Genomic DNA, 21,699 nt, shown 5'->3' with positions numbered 1-21,699 from the left:
GGTGTCCGATAGCTGCTACAGCTGAGCCAGCAGATATGCGGTAAGCGTGCTTTAACAAATTGTTTTACCTTGCAGACACATTGGTGGTGAAGGAGACACAGTCATTGATAAAAGTTAATGGAGTGGTTCCTGTTATATCCTCCCACTGGGCTGGAGTTGTTCCACCTGAACATTGATTAAAAATACAAATTTAAATATTTTATCAGCTTGTGACCAAGGCTGTGCATTTCAGATGTGTGTGTGTATATTTGTGAGTTCTCTAACCAGTTATACTACAGAGCAGTCGTAATGTGGGTGTGTCCCCTCCAAAACCGTTGAGGACCGGATCAGAGTTACTCTTGGGGACGGGGATGGTCATGGTGATGGGTTTATGGAACTTTCTCCTGCGGGGCTCCAAGGTGACAATTGGGCTGAAGGTTGCCTTGTTACCCAGGATCTTCCTTACTACATCTACACTCACTGGCTGCGCCTGTGAGAGTAGAGAGAGTACACAAAAGCCTCACTTTCTGTAACCATAAATCCTACATCAAGGATTATATTCCTTAAAATACTAAATTTTCTATATTTTATTATTCATTTTCCAGGAAACAGTTCTGACCATCTCCTTCTTCACAATTTGTGCAAAGGGTGCAGACGAAACCTCTGCAATGATTTGAAAGTCTGACTTTTGACCAACACCAACCATCATTTACACAGTGGACCATCAAAAGTTTCCAGACAGACCTTCATCTTCTGCAGTTTTTACCTGACTTTTCATCTAACGTCGCCATAAGATCCAACATTCCACAAAGCAGGTAAATGTATGTTGTAAAGAGTGGCCAGTTACCTGCAGTCCAACCCTAATCCTTTTGGTCAGCGCCCCCTCAGGAAAAACTGCTTGTACTTGGGGAACAACAGTGCTGCTTAGGATGCCTCCCTCAGGACCAATCAGATTGCTGTCTTGCTTGATGCGTGACACCACCGCAAAGTATTGTGGGAAGTCTCTCGTGATGATTCGACAAATGCGTTTCCTATCCAGCTCCTCAGGTGTGTCCAGTTCTGCAGGGGCAGACAACAACATGTGTTTTTTTTTTGTTTTGAATCTATCACGTGTTGCAGTCCGCTGGCACAGCATCAGACACTGACCCTCATCCATGCCGTTAAGTATCTGGTTGAGTTCCTCTTGGGTGTATTCACAATGATGCTCCTTCCAGCTCTCTCCTGTCTCACTCCTTAGGATCACCAGCTCCCGCTCTTTAGCCCGCAGGGCAGCGAAGTGGGGGATCTCAACAATCACAGGACTGGAGGAGTAGAGAAGTCATTCAGTGAGGTCATGGTGTGATGGAAGATAACAATGTGTCCAAAAATATGTGTGCATTTGGTAAGGCACATTAACTTGATTTTACTAAATTAGAGCAAGCTTAGTCAAATTCATTTGCTAATTTCAGTATTAGATTTTCCTTTCTTTGCAAAGATGTTGAAATGTTTTCTTTTAAAACAATCAGCAGTGTTTAAATCACCTTCAGTTTTACAACTAATAATGATTTCTGAAACCACAGTTCTATGTGATATGGAAAACTGCTTTTTGTGCACACACTCTGTACCTTGTACCATGCGTTGCCTAATTTAGTCTGACTGCAGTGAAGTGTAACACATTCATTTCAGAGTTGGTTCTGACTGCTTTCTTCTTGTGTCAAAGCCATTTTCAGTATTATCACAATTTGTAACCAATGGGTAGTTAATATTATGGATCATCTGTATCTAACGTGAATAGTTTCAAATACTTACCTGATGTGCAATATAAAAAAACAACTGCATTACATACCTACATGACACATGTTTCATTACAGTAAAGCATGGGACAGACACAGCGATTAAAGCAGAACTGCTGCTACTTTCATATGATATTTAAATGGTTCTTGGCCTGACAGTACATTATCATATTTCCCACTGTTGCCATTTTTGACATGACACACTGCATATTCTTATATGTTGTTTATAGCTGGGACTCACAAACTCAGTCATGTGAGAAATAGTCCCCTCTCTTTCAATTCTAAGGTTTTTTTTTAATATAAGAACAAGACTAAAAAATTAATTTTGTCCTTACCACATCTTAAAATGAGACAAAAACGCTTAATTAACAAAAAAGCATCATATATAAAATTCTATCATTACTAATTTATCAAAACTGAGCCAAAGTGCAGAAGCTGTGTGAAAAACTAAATCCACCCTTACTGCTTTTTATGTGAATTCAGATGGTAAGTAGCAGCCAGGGACTGCTAATGAAATGAATTTGAATATCTGATCATCATCCAGTGTGAGCAGCTCTAAAAAAAGCCAAAGTTTTGTCAGTTTGCTGCTCTGCAGCATTCAGGTGTGTGTTAACACAATACCAAGGAGGAAAGACATCAGCCATGATCTTAGAGAAGCAGTATTTGCTGCCCATCAACCTGGGAAGGGTTATAAGGCCATTTCCAAGCTATCTGGAGTCCATCATTCCACAGAGAGAAAGATTATTCACAAGTGGGAAACATTCAGGACAGCTGTCAATCTGCCCAGGAGTGGACGTCCCAGCAAGGTCACCCCAAGGTCATAAACCCAAGAGCTACATCTCAGACTCTGCAGGCCTCAGTCAGCATGTTAAAGGTTAAAGGTCACCCCAAGGTCAGAAACCCAAGAGCTACATCTCAGACTCTGCAGGCCTCAGTTACCATGTTAAAGGTTAAAGGTCACCCCAAGGTCAGAAACCCAAGAGCTACATCTCAGACTCTGCAGGCCTCAGTTAGCATGTTAAAGGTTAAAGGTCACCCAAGGTCAGAAACCCAAGAGCTACATCTCAGACGCTGCAGGCCTCAGTTAGCATGTTAAAGGTTAAAGGTCACCCAAGGTCAGAAACCCAAGAGTTACATCTCAGACTCTGCAGGCCTCAGTCAGCATGTTAAAGGTTAAAGGTCATGCCAGCACAGTTAGAAAAAGGCTGAACAAGTATGGCTTGTTTGGAAGGGCTGCAGGAAAAAGCCTCTTCTCTCTAAAAAGAACATGGCAGCACAGCTTAGGTTTGCAGACCTCAACATGCGTGGACCAAAATTCCCCCACAATGATGTGAGAGACTGATAACATCAAACAGAAAATAATTACTTCAAGTTATTGCTGCTAAAGATGCTTCAACATGCTGTTGAATCATGGGTGGGCTTTTCACACACTGCTTCAGCATTTTGGCTTAGTTTTTGCTAAATAATAGTGACAGTTACAGTCATTCCAACTGGCATGGTGAAATAGCTCCTTAGTCCCCCCCCTTACTGTCAGGCCGTGCAACAATTCAAATTTCACACAAAAGAAATTACACACATTTACTAAGAAGATGGGAAGCATGAAACCATACACACAGAAATAGAAAAGGCAAAGCACTTAGAAGGGCAAAACAAGTATTACATCTAGGGTAATAAGTACAGATGAAGTGAGGCACAGTACACTGATACAAGTAGTGCAAAATACAATGATGGGGAGACAAAACAGGAAATGGAAGGCAAATACTGAGACTGGCATCCATGGATTGTTTCATATGCAAAACTGTACAGTTTTTCAATCCTACCCAAGGAATTTTGTCCCTGGTGGACCAAGCTGGAGGATTCTGCTAACCAAACTCTCTCCCTCATTAAGAGGTGGAGGGGCACTTGGGAGGTGAAGTTTACTGTTTGACACACCAAGCATCCATACGCAGCAATGTGGAAGAAAGAGCACACACAATGTTTTGTTGGGGTAGAGACTGGCAATTTTTCCCATGCCTATGTAATCCAAAGGTGAACAAAACTCAATACATTCATGCAGAATTATGAACTGAATAATTGAAGGAATATAGTCTGTAAAGGAAAAAAGGTACAAGAAAAAGGTAATATAATTTCAGGTGAACATTTTCCCCAGTAAGTACATTAAAAAAAGCCCACTTTTTTAATCACAAGCTTAATGGGGCAGAGCCTTGAATGTGACTATGAGTGAAAAGCTGTGCTGTTGTTACATAAAACAGTTTAAAAGGATCATTTAAAAAAAGAGGACCTGAAAAATGCCCTCATTCAATTCATTTAAACCGTGGGAAACATTTACACTGTTACCATTTAGATGTCAAACAATAACCAAGAAGTGACAAGTTACATTAAGAAAAGCCTCTCCTTTTCTGTCCTCGGAAATTTCATAGAAACAAAACAATAACAGAGAAGTTCTATCGAGTCTGTACGTAATGGCTAACTGTGTATTAAATAATTAAAGGGCCAAAACTGAAATTCTATAGTAGAAAATTCAGAACATTAAACAATTATCCCTAGAGGGCAAAATTTGAAGCTACATATAAAACCAATCATGGTGCAATTTTGAGGGTGGAGTTAATAAGAAAAGCTCTCTCGGTAAGGGTTAGGGATTCAGGTTAAAAAGAATTAGACTGCAGCTGTGATGAAATAAAACACGGCATGCAAAGACTGGCAGAGCCTGCCACTGGCAGGAAGCAAGAGCAGTTTTAGTAAGGCAGAGGCTGGGGAAAATCAGTCTGAAAGAAAAAAGGGCAGCAAATTGTAAGCTTCAAATACTTAAGTTTCACCGAGCATGATAAAGAAAGGGGTAAAGCTTGATCCTCTGTCTTAAATGATAAGAAAAAGTAGAAAATCTTTTTAAAAATCACTCTTTAACTATCTTTTCATTCTCCTTTTCTCTTCCCCCTTTATATCCACTTACTCCCTGCAGCCTTACCCGAGGAACTGGGCGCCAGAGGGCCCCACCTCGATGAGCCTGCTGGCCAGGCCCTCACCCTCCACCATGGGGGGCATGGAGGCCAGGCGGTGCCTCTTCACCAGCCGACACGTAACCCGTGTTGGCGCGCTGCACTTCCTGGGCGGAATGATGATGCGGAGGCCATTGTGTCGGCAGCCACGCATGGCTCCACCCCTGGCATCCACCATGAAGCTGACCAGGAAGCTGAGGTGGGTGAGGAGATATTTGCACAGATTAAAGACCAACATCACTCAGCCCATTAAGTGATGATAGCACAGACACCAAAGCTGTCACTTTTTATCCGACACAAATATCCAAGAAAGAATGCTTTGGAAAACGTACATATTTTAAAAAAGAAACCAAAACTATACTATTAGGGTCTATTCACAATGTGTATCAACATGAATATATTTACGGACAGATACTTATGCTCTCTATTTGAAATGCGGCCCCCACATAGCCTCTAATCTTGCAAAACCTTGGATCCACCACTGGTGGGAGGACAGGACAGAGACATCAGCAAAGCCTTGATTAGTATGTAAAAGACTGGTTCTGCACAACGTTTCAACAGTTTCTGCCTTCCTCCCTTTTCTACCTCGCTTTTATCCGCAGATAGCTAGGCGTTAACGAACCTGGTTTGGATTAGAATTAAACTACACAAGTAGGTCAGACAGTCACAATAATCTACATGGTTTCAGCTTCCCTATTTTCAGATATATCTGTCAAGATTCTTGTTATGTCATGTGAACACTGCCCAACAGAAAACATTCCCATCTCGCAGTTTACAAAAAAAAAAAGAAATGGATTGTGATATGACAATGTTTTGGACAAATGTACCTATTGCAAATATTCTGTTGAGACTGCTTTTGCTTAGCAGACTGCTAAAACTGCAGAAATAATACAAGAAACAAGAAAACTAATTAACTAGTAAACCTGTTTATTAGTCTACTTTATGAATAAAGCAATTTGGACATGATTTTGGTGTCTGTTTTCTCACCACTGAATGGAAAAGATCATGTTCGCATTCAGTCATCTCACTTCATGTAACTTGAGATTCACTCCTCGTGCAAAATGGCTGTTGTGCACATGGAGCACGCTTCTCAATGTGGGATCAACTGACTGTGGTGAGATAACCGTTTGAAATGTTGATTGCGCACCCAGTCAGTCCTACAGTCATCTTGCTCTAGCTTAAGATAAACAGCATGTGCTTATTTTGTAAGCATACACACAAGACATAAAAGCCCTTATTATCTGAATCAGCAACATGACCAGAAAATCTGTTAGAAGGCTTTTGTCTTCCACTGTATTAACATTCAACATCAGTCAGAGTACGGTAACATAAGTCCAAATACACTGTTCATACTTATTTTTAGACAAAATTCTTCTTTTCAGGTAACAAAAGTGTTAGTGGAAATGCATATTTCACAAGACACTGTATGAAATCAACATACATGTCCTCAACTTTCACCGCCTCATGTTCCAGAATATCCTCAGTTTAAGGTTCTTTTTCTTTAACTGGTTGCATCAGATAACCGATGTGTTTAAAGAAGAGATTTAACTCCGATTGAAAAGACTTGTTTCACACATGGGGCGATGTCTGCCAAGGACAGTGACACGTGACACCTCTCCACCAGGAGAGCACACTGTGAGCGATGAAGATGAGGAGGAGTGTGATTTAACCAAGGTGCAGTGAGTCACCTGCTGTGGTCTCCATGATCATGGCACGGAGAGGAGTGGCTAAAAACAATAACCACATCAGACAGAAAGGAATCAAAAGTCAAGCAGTAACAGTTCATAGAAGCACAAACCTCCAGAGGAAAGTCAGAGCAAGAAGAACAGAGCAAAGGGACAGCGGAAGAAAGGGGGCTGCAAAAATCCCACCCAACATGAATGGAACATATTACTTCAGTCATGTGCAGCTTATTGTAAACAGAAATAATACAATTTCCTTCCTTTTGTGACTTAAAAGAGAAGTTCCAACTTATTTTCTTTACAAGAGTGATACAAAAAAGATGTTTGCTCAGTGAGTCTGAAGCTGGAGTCAGGATGTGGTGAGCCAAGCTCGACATAAAGAGAAAAGAAGAAGAAACAGGCAGGCTGTTTCTGTTGGAGGATACCTGTGATGCTCACTAAACTGAGACTTTCAAAGTTTGGAAGATAAAACTGGACATCAGCAGAGACAATATGACCAGTTTACCTTGGTACCTGGGTTTGAAGTTGTGATGGTTCTTTTTCACTGTTTTCTAATGTTGTACAGACAAAGAAAACAGTTCATAAGGAAAATATTGTAGACGTGACAACTATAATTCAAATAATACTCATTTAAATACAACCTAAACTTGGATAAGTGGCCCATCAAAATAAGAGCTCATACAATGTGAGAGGCCTAGCTTGCTTTGGGCTGTGAAGCAAACCAAATGCTGACTCCAGCTCTGCAGTGATCACAGAACTATCAGAGCCATCTACTCCTCTGATTCTTGGACAGAGAACACACAGTTTTCATAAAATGTCAAGCTTTCACTACAGCAGTCATACTTCACCAACGATCTCAGGCTTTGAAGGAAGTTCTTAATCCATCAATGTGTGAGGACATGTTTAGAATTCATTACAAATACTACTGAGGGCTCCAAGAAGCATGCGGCTCCAATGTCCAACCATTCATAAAGCCCCAACTTCTCATCATTAATTCTTACCCCAATTCATTAGAAATGAAGTAAATAATTAAGAAATAGTATGAATTATCAGAACATTTTTTGTATTTATGAATGAAACCAATAAGTGCATGATTATGTCAGCCTCTGTTCACACAGTGTGTAGAAATGTAACATTTGAATTGTTTTCTTTGGTCCAGTGTGAGTGCACCTACCCAGAATGGATGGGGCTGGAGGACAAAGCCACATTATCCAGGTTCTCTGTGCCCCAACTGAGTCTGTAGGAATCTTTGTCATTCTGCCGGGCAAGTGACGACATCTGGAATCGGCCAAACAAACTCTTAGTAGAGATACACTAGCAATTACTGCATTCAGCAAGTAGGGAATTAAGAGAATGAGTGTGTTGATGTGACTGGGGGTCGTCGCGCATTCATACAATTGAGAAGCATTAAGTCACTGTTAACTGGACGTTTCTCTCGTTAAAGCTGGAACCTGCTTTTTTAGACTGAACCGTTCCTTCCAATCTCTCTTTTTGGAATTTGGTCGTTGTCAGCGTTTTCAGTTCAATGAGAAAGATCTGTTCCTGCATATCTACTCTGTTTTCTGGCGTTTGGGCTCTTCCTCTGCTAATCTTTGGCACTTCTGCTTTCCAGTGCTGTCAGACTTTCCTCATTCTTAGTTCTGACATCACTAATCTAGTCCAATAGTGTCACATGTGTGGGATACAAATGTAGCTTATTTGGTAAGTGAAACACATTTTTGAAATGTAAAGAAGAACTCGTGACAGTTAGTTTGTGTAGTCCTATAAATGACATGGATGACCATGGTCACCATAGAAATGTCAGGATACATAATCATGAGCACATTCAGAAACAGAGTTCTGACTTAACAAAAAAGATGGATGATGTTAAAACTCAATGTCTTAAACCATCACAGAAAGACAATCTGTTTGACATATCATTGTTTTTTCAGATAAGCCTGATCTTCCTTATGATGGCTTTGTTTAGTGAAAAGGAGAAATCTGCCAAAATGTTGCATCAAATTCAAAGGGAATAACATTCATATAAAAGCTCATTTTATTGATTCAATATAGCAAATGTCTTGTCAGTTTTTCAAAATAGAATTAATAAGTGATCATGTACTCACCTGGTGGCTGGTGACTGTCTCATCCATCATGCCTTCATGTCTCGGAGAGTAGTAGCTGTGGTGGGTGGGTGTGAAGGACCTGTCTGAACTGGATAAGAGAAGACAAGGGGAAACAAAGTTGTGAAACCAGTGACGGCCACGAAAAAACAGAGAATGCTGGGAAATTCAAAAGCACAGCTTTGGTAATAAGCTTTAGATATCACCCAGAAGCTACTTCTCTCTTCAACAAAAACATATCAATGTCCAACAAGTCTAAATCAATTAATGTGGACAAAACTGTGATGAATGTCACAGAGGGAACAGAAACGTAATTTAATCAAATGATTCATTTGTGCCGAGTACAAGATCTTTTTAAATGGTGAATATGTTTCTTTGTCTTAACATGAACAGCCTCAAAGGAATATGGTTTTAAAAAGCTATCAAGGAAAGCCTTGTTTCAAATCTCTTCATAGCTAAAAAAGATGTGCAAATGTATTTCAGCCAATTCATAAGACTACGAGTCTACAGCTAAGCCAGGTAAACGTCTATAAAACAGTTTCTGCTGACTGCTTTAAAGTGAATAAATTAGGCTGTGTAACATTGAAGTGGGTAGAGCTGTTGCTCATGGCTGTAACTCAGTAGAAATGAACTGAAAACAAATCTTAAGAAAGAAAAAAAGCTGTGGTTCACATTGACAAGAGGGAAACAGAGCTCTTCCTCAGGAATTATTTTCTGGGATAGAGGCAGCTGGTTAGTCAAGAGAGTTTATTGTTTGCTCGCTCTGACTGGATACAGCTGGGGAGTCCCATCATTTTAATCTTTTCCAGGTCAGTCATGATTCCCAAAGTCTTTTCAGTTCCCCCGAGTGTTCTTCAAAACAGGCAAAAGTTTCCTTTCACCTTTTATGTTTCCCACCTTCTGTTATGGAAATCTGACTTTTGACAGAAAATGCTAATATGATGACATTAAGTAGGTAATCCTTACCACAGCTGACAACTATAAATGGTGCTATAAGGATCTTGGTTGACCAACACTACTATCAAACTGATCACGTGGAGAATATTCTTATCCTTAAAGTCACACAATGAGTAGTTTTACACAGCAACATTTTGATTTAATTTAGAAATGATAAAAAAACTTGTTAATGAGTGGCAAGTCAGTTTTCAAAAACTTTATACCCAGTTGAAGGGAGACAACTGAATAGTTCTGTTTTTTTCAAATTAGTGCCGAGATATCTGAGCCGGCACACACCTTTGGGTTTGACTATGGAGGCATAACAAAGGAGACCAACAATGAAGTGTGTGGAGGAGAGGTTGCAAAACACACACACACACACACACACACATATATAGACCAAAGTAGTTGGTTCATGCTCAAGAGGAAAAGTATCAATATATGTGCATACTGTACACTGATACATGGCAACGTTACAGCAACCATCCACTGCAAATATGTCAGTAATTAGACAGTGAAAGGGTGAAAAAAATAAGTGGATAGACACAGACTCATAACTGGTTTAAATGACATTTTTGGAAAGGAAAAAGGCTTATATGAATATCAGGAAGCACAACAGCTCGGTGGGCACCATTTTTGAAACTCTAAATGAGGCACATATAACAACTCTATGAAGCAGAAGAGCCTTTGTTTGAGCCTGGAGAGCCTGGAGGACATAAACTTTTCTGTACTGTGAGTTAGTTTTTTTAAGCAATGATCCATTTTCTTTTCATCCTCAGATGAGTTTTTCCTGAGTGAATTTAAGCTTTTTGAAGCATTGATTACGGTCATTTTGGATTGAGGAGATTTCTTTTTGTACCGAAGATTATTCAAAGCTTTGGGGCTTCACTATAAGGAGGAACAGTTACATCTAGTGGCATTACAGCAGCTGGTTCATAATATGATCGAAGCAAAACCTAATTGTTTCAATCCTAAATGTGTACAGTAAAACTAATTTAAAGCTGCACGTTCATAAACAGATCTGAAGTCCAACACAACCTTTAGCGATGTGGCTCCTGTTTTTGTATAGAATTAAAAGTAAATAGACAAAAATATAAAGCCATGTGTTCATGGCAGGAGAGAAAAGTGAAAGAAAAACTATAATTCCCAAATTTGACTTTTGAGGGTCAAATTTTTTACAGTTTTCAGGCTGTATTTCATTCATACAAACAAACATATCAATTATAACTTTTGTCATGTCATGCCATATAAGTGAAGTATGATCTGATGGTGTAAGTAGTTCTGCATTGTAAAAAGTGGCCCAATGAAATGCTTTGTGAAGCACCAGTATCGTGTGAAGTTTCGGACGTCATCAGTTATGTTTGCCGCTGTTCTCAAGCTCCTACACTTAGTCGACACACGGCGGTTCATTAGACCGACTCAAGCCTCAAAGCTCTGGTATTGTGTGCCCATCTTGAGTTTTCCCAGCTGCTGTGAGTGTTAAATCGTTCAGGGTCAGATTGTTCTTGTTGCTTCTTAGCTACAGTGAGGTGAGTGGGTGGCAGAGAGGGATGTACCTGTCAGTGCGTCCTCCCTCCAGGCTGAAGCGAAGGTAGTTCATTCCGTCCAGATACTGTCCTGGCAGGGAGTCATCTCCCAGCTCCCTGAGGTCCTCGGCCCTCAGATACTCCCCTCCATCGCCCGTCATTGTGTCATCACCTTCGGAGAGAAGAGTGTAATGTATAACCTCATTATAAGATTTAAGGCTAGTGACCACTGACTGACACCATGTTCCATCCAGATTCACTGGGTAGCTGTTCTAGAAGTTTTGACAATCACCCCAATTTCAAAAGTGAAAAATAAGTTTTTTATCAAAACTGTTGTCAGAAGTGATGTCAAATTACCCCAGATATAAAAAGTTGACCCCTCAATAGAATTGCCACCTCAATGTGGTGGAGGGCTTTGAGTATCCTTCTGATCCCGAGAGCTGTGTTATTGGGGGCATTAGCCCCTGGTATGGTCTCCAATGGCAAATTTGTGTCAGAGGAGGGGTGTAAGAGCCATTCAAAGACCTCAATGGAGCAGCACCAGAGTAAACAAGTCACCTCAACCAGAAAAGAGAAATCGGGGCACCCTTCTGGAGCCAGGCCCGGAGGGGGAGCTTACCGGTGAGTGCCTGGTGACCAAGCCTTGGCTCCTGGGGTTCAGTCGGGCTCAGCCCAAACAAAAAACAGAAAGCCACTTCAGGGGTTGGATGCGCCAGGGATGGCCGAGACTCCCTGAGATGCTAAAGGCTCTGGTGTGGTTGTCTTGGCTTACACGTCTCTTCAATGTCACATGGAGGTCTGGGAGAACACCTGTGGAATGGCAGGCCGGGATGGTGGTTTCCATTTTTAAAAAAAAGGGGCCCAGAGTGTGTTCCAACTACAGGGGAATCACACTACTCTACTTCCCTCCGAAAGCTTACTCCAGGGTGTTGGAGAGGAGGTTCCGACCGATTGTCGAACCTCGGATTGAGGAGAGGCAGCGAGCTATCCGGTCTCCGTATAACTAAGGCAAGAGCTGTGTCCACATTCTTGGCATTAAGTCGAACTTGTTTACGGGCTGCCCCATGTCAACAATACTGTTTGTAATTTTCATGGACCGGATCTCATCATGAAGTGTAGTCATGGAGAGAAAAAAGATGGAATGCTCTGAACGAGTGATGGCAAGTTGGAGCGAGAGATGAAAAGACGGATAAGGGATTAATGAGGGCGCCGCTATGGTATGTTATGGGTAAGGAGGGAGCTGAGCTGGAAGGAGAAGCTTTCAATTTACGATCCATCTTTGTTCCTACGCTCACCCATGGTCATGAGATCTGGGTAGTGACCAAAAGAATGAGGTCACGGATACAAGCGACTTAAATGGGTTTCCTTTGGAAGGTGACAGAGCATCAAAAGGAGTCAGTTGAGGTGGTTTTGGCATCTGGTTAGGATGCCTCCTGGCGCCTCCCTTTGGAGGATTTCTGGGCACGTTCAACTGGGAAAAGCCCCCGGGATTATATTCTCCTCTGGCCTGGGAACGCCTTGGGATCTCTCAGGAGGAGATGGAGAGTGTTACTGGGGATGTCTGAGATGTCTGGGATGTCTGGGTTTCCAACCCTGGACCCAACGTCGGATAAGCGAAAGAAAATGGATGGATGGATGAAAACTTGAACCTGTACAAGTTACATAAACTTCTACAAGTTTATGTAAGTTTGACATTGTTGCTGAGAAAACCTTCTACACTTAGCAAGCTTAGCAGCTATATGATGACATATCAACACGCCTCATTTAGCTTCTCAATCCTTAAATGCTAAAGACGTCCACTATAAATGACCTGTTTGGCTATAGCCTATGTAGAGCAAAAGCCAACCATATTTTATGTCACTTCCCCCGACTGTTGTCTCACAACAAACATGCTGCATGCTATGGCGTTACCCTATGTTATTTGCACCACTGAGGCAAAGCTCTATGGCTGCTCCACTACTGTGCATGAATGGTCAGAAAGGAAAGGGTTAAGCAGGACTTTATTGAATATTTTGAGGAAAAATATTAGTTATTAGAGTCTGTTTCAGTTCATCAGCCTTAATTCTGGTCACAAATCATTTTCCAATATACATTTTATCTCACATCCATTTTATGTGAAGCTAGAAGGTGAGTTTTCCCCAACAGAGATTTAATTCTTTATTCAGTCATGTTGAAAATTCTTCACAAAATTCACTCTAAGATCATCGGATATTCCAGACTTTTATGGGAGAACTATAATGAATGGAAGCCTACACTAAAACAGAGGAAAGTCTGATTGCTTTTACAACTTATACTTTTGAAATAATATCTTATTATTCATTATTACAGTGGATGAAAATGTCATCCAGGTGGGTGAAATCCCCTTTTACAGTCAGAAATTCGTTCCCAATGATAAACATGGACCAAAAACTGTCTGAAAGATCCATAGTTTGTTAGAATGATGACACATTACCCATAGTTTCTGAGCTAATAATTAGGAAGTCGGATAAATATGAAGAAAATATTGTGCTGTAAATTATTATTTAAAGCTTCTATGAAAAGGCTTTTGGAGTTGTGTTTGTTGTGGTGTTGTGAATAAGGGTTATCTTATGTTATCATCATGAGATCAACCAATATTGTGAGACAATTAACTGTATTATTTGCAGATAACAAAATAATACATTCTTAATGTCTAAATAACAACACTGATGTATACAATTACATTATTGTAAAAAATAAACACCTATAATGAGGACAAATGAATAAGGAAGAACACTAAAGAGGCAACTGGTGTTTTTTTATTTAATTTTGACTTTCAGAATTGTGTTTCCAAAAGTTTTAACGCATATGGCCATATATCTATATATTTTATATATAATTTCACTTTGGGACAAAAATAGCATTATTTAATTTTCATTTCATTTCATTTAATTTTATTATTTCTATAAATTGTAACTGTAATCAGTGACATGTCAAAACTGCTTATACTTTCTTGGGACATGCATGACCTAAGCAGCAGATGCCTGAAAGTGAAGCTGCAGGCTATGGTGGAGCTGTTTTAGATTTAGCATTATGCTAGGCCAGCAGAGCAAGTGAAAAACATACTGCAGTTAGACAGAGATGTTCTTGTGCCAACAGTATATAGGCTACCTATGGAGGGAAGATTGTAAGAAAATTAACAATCCGTGAGTTATGTTCATGTGTAGTAAACATGTATACAAGAGATCCAGACACTTCACAGTTTTTCTGCTTGTTATCTGCCACCCAAAGTTGTTTACTGTTAAAAAAAAAAAAAAAAAACAATTCACTAAAGACACCAAAGTTTTCTTCTTGCTGCGGAAATAACATCCTTAGGCTAAAACATCAAATGAATTTAGCCGTGCAAATGCTAACACTTGCAGCTAACAGGGGATTAGCTTACACTCCAGAGACTCCCATAGAAATCTTATGTCCTTGAAAATAACCTTTGAAGTCAAAACACTGTGTTTCCGAACACCAACAAATGTAGCATTCTCCAAAATAAAACACGGATCCCGAATCAAAGAAATAGTCCAGCATACTGGGATGTAATTGAATTTCTTCAAGAGTGTTAGATAAGGTTTCACAATTACAGTATGAAGTGCCTTTTATCTTATTTAGCTTTAACAAATCACTTTTTGTATGTATGTAATGTATTCCTCTCAAAAAAAATTTCCACTCTCATTACGTGCATTATGTGTGAAACTATAGCTGGGGGCAACAGGCATAGCTTATAATCAAGACTGGAAACAGCAAGCTTCATGTAACAATAAATAAAGTAAGAAGCTTATATTCAGTATCATATGGCTGATTTTGACAGCTGACCAATTACGACAGCGGAACTGTGCTGTAACATGTATCGTAACGTCCAGCCTGATGGGCTGTCTGCATTTTTGCTATTGTTTCATGCACAGGTATGAAACCAACACATTCTTAATCCAAACTGGCCATATACTACGACAGCCCTTTGTGTCAGTTTCCAATGCACTTCGTATCCCTTTACTATTCAAATTTGGAAAACATCATGCATTGAAATACAAGCTTTGCCAACATTTTCCAAGTTTCCATGGGAACACATCATGTGACCAATATGTTATCAACTCCAAAGACCCCGGATCTTAAAACAAAAAGCTTTAGGGCTGGAGATACAGAAAAATACAGCAGAGAGTACGTTTTACTGTTGGTTGTAGCCATATTATTACATTTTAGACTGCTGTTTTCCTCATGCCGGCTAGCTTTAGCAAGTCCTGACCTTAGCACACTCAACGAAATTGTTACTGTGCTTTTCAGTGTGTTAATGCGTTGACATCATCCAATTTCCATTTCTAATAAAGACCCCTTCATGTGGGAAATACCATAAATCAGTTACATTGACTCCGGCTTCCTCCCACTGTCCAAAAACATGCATGTTAGGTTAACTGGTGTCTCTAAACTTGTCCTTAGGAGTGAGTGTGAGCGGGTATGGTTGTTTGTCTGGTTTGTCTCTGTGTGGCCCTGTGATGGACTGGCGACCTGTCCAGGGTGCACCCCGCCTCTCGCCCAATGACTGCTGGGATAGGCGCCAGCCCCCCCCGCGACCCGACCGACGGATTCAGCGGGTATAGAGAATAGATGGATAGGTAGCATTGTCTCATCTAACAGCCACAGGTCCATCACCATGCATGTAACACAAGTTTTTTTTACTTCTGCAATAAATCCACACTGCAAGCCCTCACACACAGCACCATGCTAAGTACCTTCCTCATCTGTGGTGTCATCGGACATAACATCATCATCAATGGTTTTCCATGCTGTAGGCAGACACTTGAGTCACTCACTGTCTCTTAAACAATCAGTTTTACCTTTATAAGTTGTGAATGGGTAAGCAAACTGCAGACACAGAGCAACATCAGAACTTTTTTTGTAGATGTGTTTGGGTCTACCTGATGCATTATTCTAGCTTTTTCATTGGGTTTCAGCAGAAAACTTTGTCTGGCTCTTTAATTGCTAAATGCTCCATAACGTTCACCAGCTCACAACGGGTACAAATAATAGAATTTGGGCTTAAGAAAGGATTTGCTGTGAGAAGAGGCAGTTTATCTGGTTAATCTGACCATATGGCTACAGTACCAGAGAGGGGTCTCATTCATCTGAGGACAGACTTAGGGTTGATGAGCTCATATGCAACATCACTTACCCTCTTCATCAGAAACGTCAAGTACTTCAGTCATGGTCTCTGGCACGTTCAGCTTGTGTTTCTCTGTCACCGTCTGGTAAAAGAGAGGAAACAGATGCAAATTAAATTCTGTTCAAACAGAACCCACAAGACTCCTGGTTCTGTAGGTAAACTAAGATAATGCAGTACAACACAATGTGCTCAGGCTGACCACAGGGCATTCAGGACTGTTGTTCCATTCTCTAACAGCTTGAAATTTCTACAGTGAAACTGGGCTAATTTGAAAGTTTTTCAACCATATTTAAGGTTCTGTTGACTGTTACGTAAACTGTATTTCTGACTGTCAATGTGTACTTAGGACATACAAATCATTTAAAAAAAAGCATGCACTGGGATCTCCTTTGGACTTGACATAATCTGATTCAAATCAAGCATAGATTCTTATGTTTAAGCCTGTTTCTGGCATTTCTGGCCCTGAGCACCGACTAAATGCCAAAGTGACCTGCACATGAATTCTGGGAACAATAAGAAACACATTATGTCTGAGCACCAGGGTTGCTTCTCTCGTTCTGCTAACATTATACACAAGTTTCTGTAAAACTGACCTCAAATAACTTTAGACATCAACCCACACTGAATTCAGCGTGTGTGTGTGCGTGTGTGCGTGCGTGCGTGTGTGTGTGTGCGTGTGACAGACGTACCGTTGTGGTGGTAATGATCTCCTCTGTGACCACCCTCAGTGTATCCACCACAGAGATATAGCCCAGCCTCCGAGCAATACCCAATGCCGTGTTCCCATTCTGGACAAAGAAATAAAGGTGGTGTGCATCAGATGGGTGGGCTTACATGTGTGAGGTTGCGTTTGTGTGAACGTGTGTTTACGCACCACAGTGACAGCGTTGGGTTTGGCACCGTATTGCAGCAGAACATTGATGATGTGGGTGTTCCCCTGCTGGGCTGCCTGGTGAAGGGGAGTGTATCCATTCTGCCGAGAAAAATGGAAAGCTGAATGAAATGGTAGGAATTAAGGGTTAGCTCACCTGAGTGTTACGATAACGAGTTTCAGTAAAAATATAGTTCCCATGGAAGTAAGTTTCTAAAAAGCTAGCAATTAATCTTGAAAGGCTGCAATTTGTGAGAGGTGAAGCTTCTCCAGAGCGACCTGACTAACTTCAGTACCTTGGTCTTGGCATTGACACTGGCTCCATTCTGAAGCAGGAAGTTGACCATCTTGGCATTACCATAGTGACATGCTACAATTAGTGGAGTGTAGCCCAACTGTGGAATAACAGCAAATCAGATTTAAATCTAGAATCAGGAAGAAAATACCACACTGACATCTACACTGTGGAGAAACATTGAAAAATACCAAGACTGAAAGTGAGAACTTCAGCAGTTGAACAGGACTTTGCTTGTTAATTGTTTTAACATGAAGGTGGAAAGACAAATGCAGAGAATAAAAATATCCTGATGGCTCGTACTTTGGTTTGTTGATCAAGGTTAGCTTCACTCTTGGCAAGGATCTCAGCAACGGCTACTTTGTCCTCCTGGGCTGCCAGATGGAGGGCGGTCAGGCCGCTCTGTTTGAGGAACACACACACAGAGCTTTCATGTAAAAACAAACGACTAAAAGAATGAAATATTTTTGCCCTGAAACTGAAGACTTGGGGCTCAACATTACCTTGGTGGGAACATTGATCTGGGCTCCCTTGCTGATAAGCAGGGCGGCCACGTCTGCGTGGCCCTCCTGGGAGGCCAGATGCAGCGGAGTGACACCCTGCTTGGTCAGTATGTTGGTCTCTGCATCGTACTGTAGCAACACTGTGGCAATGTCCATCTGGTTCTTCTTAGCAGCAATGTGCAGAGGGGTGTAGCCATTCTAATTCAGTGGGACAGACACTGGTGTTACTGCTAAAAGTTAGCTGCTATTGAACAGTGTGCAAAGAATAATGCTGGCTATGCCAATCTCCTGTGCACATCCAAATCAGAAATAACTGTCCCCCCCAAATATTGTTGGTCTGATATCTGATTTCCCTTTTCCACAGAGCTTCATTTTCTATCCTTAAACTCCAGGCAAGAAAAAAAAAAATCAAAAACCTTGAAGAGTGTTAATTCAGCTGGACAAATTGAACAAAATTGTGTTTCATGGCCAGTTATTTTGGAAAAAGATTTCTAAAATACAATTCTAAGACGGTGCTTGTAGAATTTAAATCTGATCTGTTGCACCTAGCTGATTAGCAGGAAACGTGGCCCCAAAGAGAGCTGTCAGTGGAAATAATGGTACGGATTAAAACAATCTTTCAAGACTGCAATTCAACCCCGGCTGTGGCCAAAAATGTTGATTGTTCCGAGTCAAAATGTCTCAAATTTAGAGTCAGTAAAAACAAAATGGGAAAGCTGTAAAAAGGAAACATACAGACATAAAAGTAAGCAGCTGATTTCTTTGATTAAGGAACAGAAATGAAGAAATGAAGAAACTAAGAAACGATCATTAGAAATGCACATGTGGACACTTTTCTCATTCTATCAATCAGAATGGGGTTTGGCTGAAGTCATTTTTCAGGATGATAATGCATCATACCGCAGAACAAAGACCGATGAAATCTGTCTTCAGGACACATCGACTCAATCACATGTCCAGCAAACAGTATGCATCTCAATCCAAGTGAATGTTTGATTTTTGAAAAGTGAAAAGCTAATACAAGGAACTCAAGCTGTCATAAAAGCCAGAGGTGCTCCCCGTTCACCATTCCATTTTTTCCTCCAATTGATCAGATTTTTAAATTTTTTTTTGACAAACTCAAACAGTGAATGAACATCCTCCAAGAGAGGTGATTCCATATGTTTTGGGAGTGGTTGCACTGACAACACATCGGTGAGAGGTACACTTGCACTTCCTCACATATTTTTTCTTTACCAAGAACACTATAGCATATTGTGATGCAGTGACACATAACAATGTTCCTGCAGGCACAAATACTCATAAAGAACCTAATGTGGATCATTCTGGCAAATGTCACCAGATGTTTGAGGAAATGATTCCTCCTCTGAGCTGTGGACCTTCTTTATTCTGCACTCCTCTGCAGCTGGGCATGATGGACTCTCACCTTGGCCATGGTGTGGGGCGATGCTCCTTTGTCCAAAAGCAAGAGCGCCACCGTCTGGTTATCATAATGTGCTGCAACATGAAGCGGGGTGAGGCCGTTCTGGAGTTGAAGGATGGTGAGTGCACGTGGATTAAACAGCGGTTAGTACGGCACTGAGGCAGCAAAAACATACTCACACACGCTTAAGAAGAAATAATCATTTTTAAAAAAAGGACTGCAGGATGAGATTAATTCAAGTTATCACTGGGTGGGTTCTCATTATGAGGCAAAGAACATTTTAAAGTGGAAAAGGATCTTTATGTAAAAAGGCTTCTGTTAATTATTATGTATTGAATCCACCATTGTTAATACAAATGAATGAATGCCTAATTTCATTCAGTTAAGCTTACCAGTGTTTCTGCAGCCAACTGAACCTCGATACAAAAAATCCCCAGCACACCATTTTACACTCGCGTACATTTTTACAAGATGTTTTCAGAGTGGACAAAATAATTGTTCGTGATACACAACTTCTCGTTGATGTTACAATGTGTGCTGATGCAATGAGGAGCACAGGTCCGAGGGTTCCGTTTTGGATGCGTACCTTTCCAGCAGAATCAGGAAGTGCACGGCGCTGCAGCAGGAGCTTGGCCACATCTAGGCTTCCGTACTTAGAGGCCACATGCAGGGGAGTAAAGCCTTTCTGTGGAGAGAAACCACCGGGTCGGAAAGACCAAGAAACGTCATCAGACACAGATAACTGGATATCTTTACACAGAAATCTGTCAGGTGTCTCATGACCTTTGGAACTGATGATAATCATGATATTAAAACAATTAAAAATTGATATCATAATTGAGATTTTCTTAATTCCTATTTTGAGTGTAATTCGATTATCAAACTGAGAGGAGACAAAAAAACGTAAATAAAACAAAGGTGAATTAGAGAGCAAATTTTTTTTCAGTGGTTGCCCTGGTGTCATTATTTAAAAAAAAAAAAAAAATCAGTTTTGTGACGCACAAAAAAGTAGTTTCATCTGTTTTTATCCGTCTTGCTTGTGACTGCAGAAACAGGAAGGGTGTCTCTGTTCCCAAAGCAGGCAGACATATGTTGCAGATGGATATGTAATGATCTATGCTGTCCATTTCAGAAATCTTCCGTTTGACATTAAAAAGGCTGTTAATGGATAAAAGCTTGTTTCCTTTGAGGGACAGTATTATGCTGTAAGACCTGTTTCTGCAAGCACATGAAGAATGAACACACTTAGGAACCTTTAACTTGATGCTGATTATTAACTTTCTTAAAGAAAATAAATATCCTTGATTCTGAGTTACCAAAGCTGCTGAGAGTCAGTTGCACCAGGCATCTCACCATGAATGAAAGACACTGTAATGGGTGCTTTAAATGCAGCTAACCTACAAAATGAAATGTGAAACCCACCAGAGTCACAGGGTACTCAGCTACTGTGAAACATGGGAATTAGCCAGTAATTAGTTTCTCTTTCCACAGCATTCTTGAAGCTTTGATCCCATTTATTTGGTTATTCAGAGACCTTAAGGAAAAGGCCTCATTACATAAAATCCCCTGTCAGATAACAGCCTTCCGTCATGCTGATGCAACCACAGGTAACCTGATATAAATCCATACACACTGTTAACTTCCAGTTCATTTTCCAGCCTGCAGAGGGCGCACTGTGGCCGCTGTAAAACCCTGAAGCAGAGCCTGTCCAACAGGAACCACGTGATCAGCGTGCTGTGACCAAGCCCTGCTCATGGAGAGAGATGTCCTTTGTTTGTCGGGCTCTGGATTCCATTTGGTGGAACAGGAGCACGAAAACAAGACAGAGAGGGTGGAGCTGGAAACAGTACGATGTGTGCTGCGAGCAGAACGAGCCGAAGGAACGCGTTAAACAAGCTCAGACGCTAGGATTACACAGGTGCTACAGCGTTATGGATTTCCATGGTGTGGTTACTGTGGCAACAGCCACACCCGTCCTCCCCAGAGAGGAGCCAGGGAGACACGCAGTGCACAAAGAGCTAAATCACTGAACCCTGATGACTGATGTGGAACAGAATCCTTTCTTTCACTCGCTTAAAATAAAAAAAATAAATAAAAATTGAAGGACTAATCCGTCCATCACTGGGTTCCTGGTAAAGATCTTAATGGTGCCGCCTCCTCAGCATCACCGCGATAAATCGCTTGATGGCAGGCAGGCAGGCCTCAGGCAGCTTTACCACCTCATGAATCATTCCCCAGAAATGGGTCAAACAGACACAGACCTGCACGTACCGTAACTGTAATCTCAGGCTGGAGATGAAGGCCACATGGTTCACATCTGCTGTTACATTTACAGGAATCTGAGCCACTGATACAGAGGGACCACAGAGTGTTAGAATGCATGTCCCTGCTCGTCCTTTTTCAAATAACTGCCAAACTAACATTACTGCTGCTACCTGTAGCTTTTGTCA

General features: G+C 41.0%; 1 protein-coding gene across 3 annotated transcripts in view; it reads right to left on the bottom strand.

Annotated features, from left to right (window-relative positions):
* Positions 1-21,699, bottom strand: part of LOC142369269 (uncharacterized) — a 99,766-nt gene that overhangs the window by 33,491 nt on the left and 44,576 nt on the right. For 2 of the 3 annotated variants that reach the window (XM_075451597.1, XM_075451599.1), the window contains exons 15-30: positions 19,836-19,934; positions 19,253-19,351; positions 17,827-18,024; positions 17,627-17,725; positions 17,325-17,423; positions 17,032-17,130; positions 16,847-16,945; positions 16,167-16,239; positions 11,024-11,165; positions 8,535-8,622; positions 7,604-7,707; positions 4,717-4,941; positions 1,126-1,280; positions 827-1,038; positions 265-469; positions 69-165 (exon numbers count right to left, since the gene is read on the bottom strand). In XM_075451597.1, the coding sequence (XP_075307712.1) occupies positions 69-165; positions 265-469; positions 827-1,038; positions 1,126-1,280; positions 4,717-4,941; positions 7,604-7,707; positions 8,535-8,622; positions 11,024-11,165; positions 16,167-16,239; positions 16,847-16,945; positions 17,032-17,130; positions 17,325-17,423; positions 17,627-17,725; positions 17,827-18,024; positions 19,253-19,351; positions 19,836-19,934 (2,093 nt within the window). Of the gene's footprint in view, positions 1-68; positions 166-264; positions 470-826; positions 1,039-1,125; positions 1,281-3,571; positions 3,671-4,716; positions 4,942-6,435; positions 6,475-7,603; positions 7,708-8,534; positions 8,623-11,023; positions 11,166-15,726; positions 15,781-16,166; positions 16,240-16,846; positions 16,946-17,031; positions 17,131-17,324; positions 17,424-17,626; positions 17,726-17,826; positions 18,025-19,252; positions 19,352-19,835; positions 19,935-21,699 lie in introns of all 3 variants that reach the window. The other variant, XM_075451598.1, reaches the window with a different exon arrangement.

The sequence above is a fragment of the Odontesthes bonariensis genome, chromosome 19 (assembly GCF_027942865.1).
Source record: "Odontesthes bonariensis isolate fOdoBon6 chromosome 19, fOdoBon6.hap1, whole genome shotgun sequence".
Lineage (NCBI taxonomy): Eukaryota > Metazoa > Chordata > Actinopteri > Atheriniformes > Atherinopsidae > Odontesthes > Odontesthes bonariensis.
Note: the sequence above shows the minus strand (reverse complement) of the source record. Positions and strands in the feature narration are given on the sequence as shown.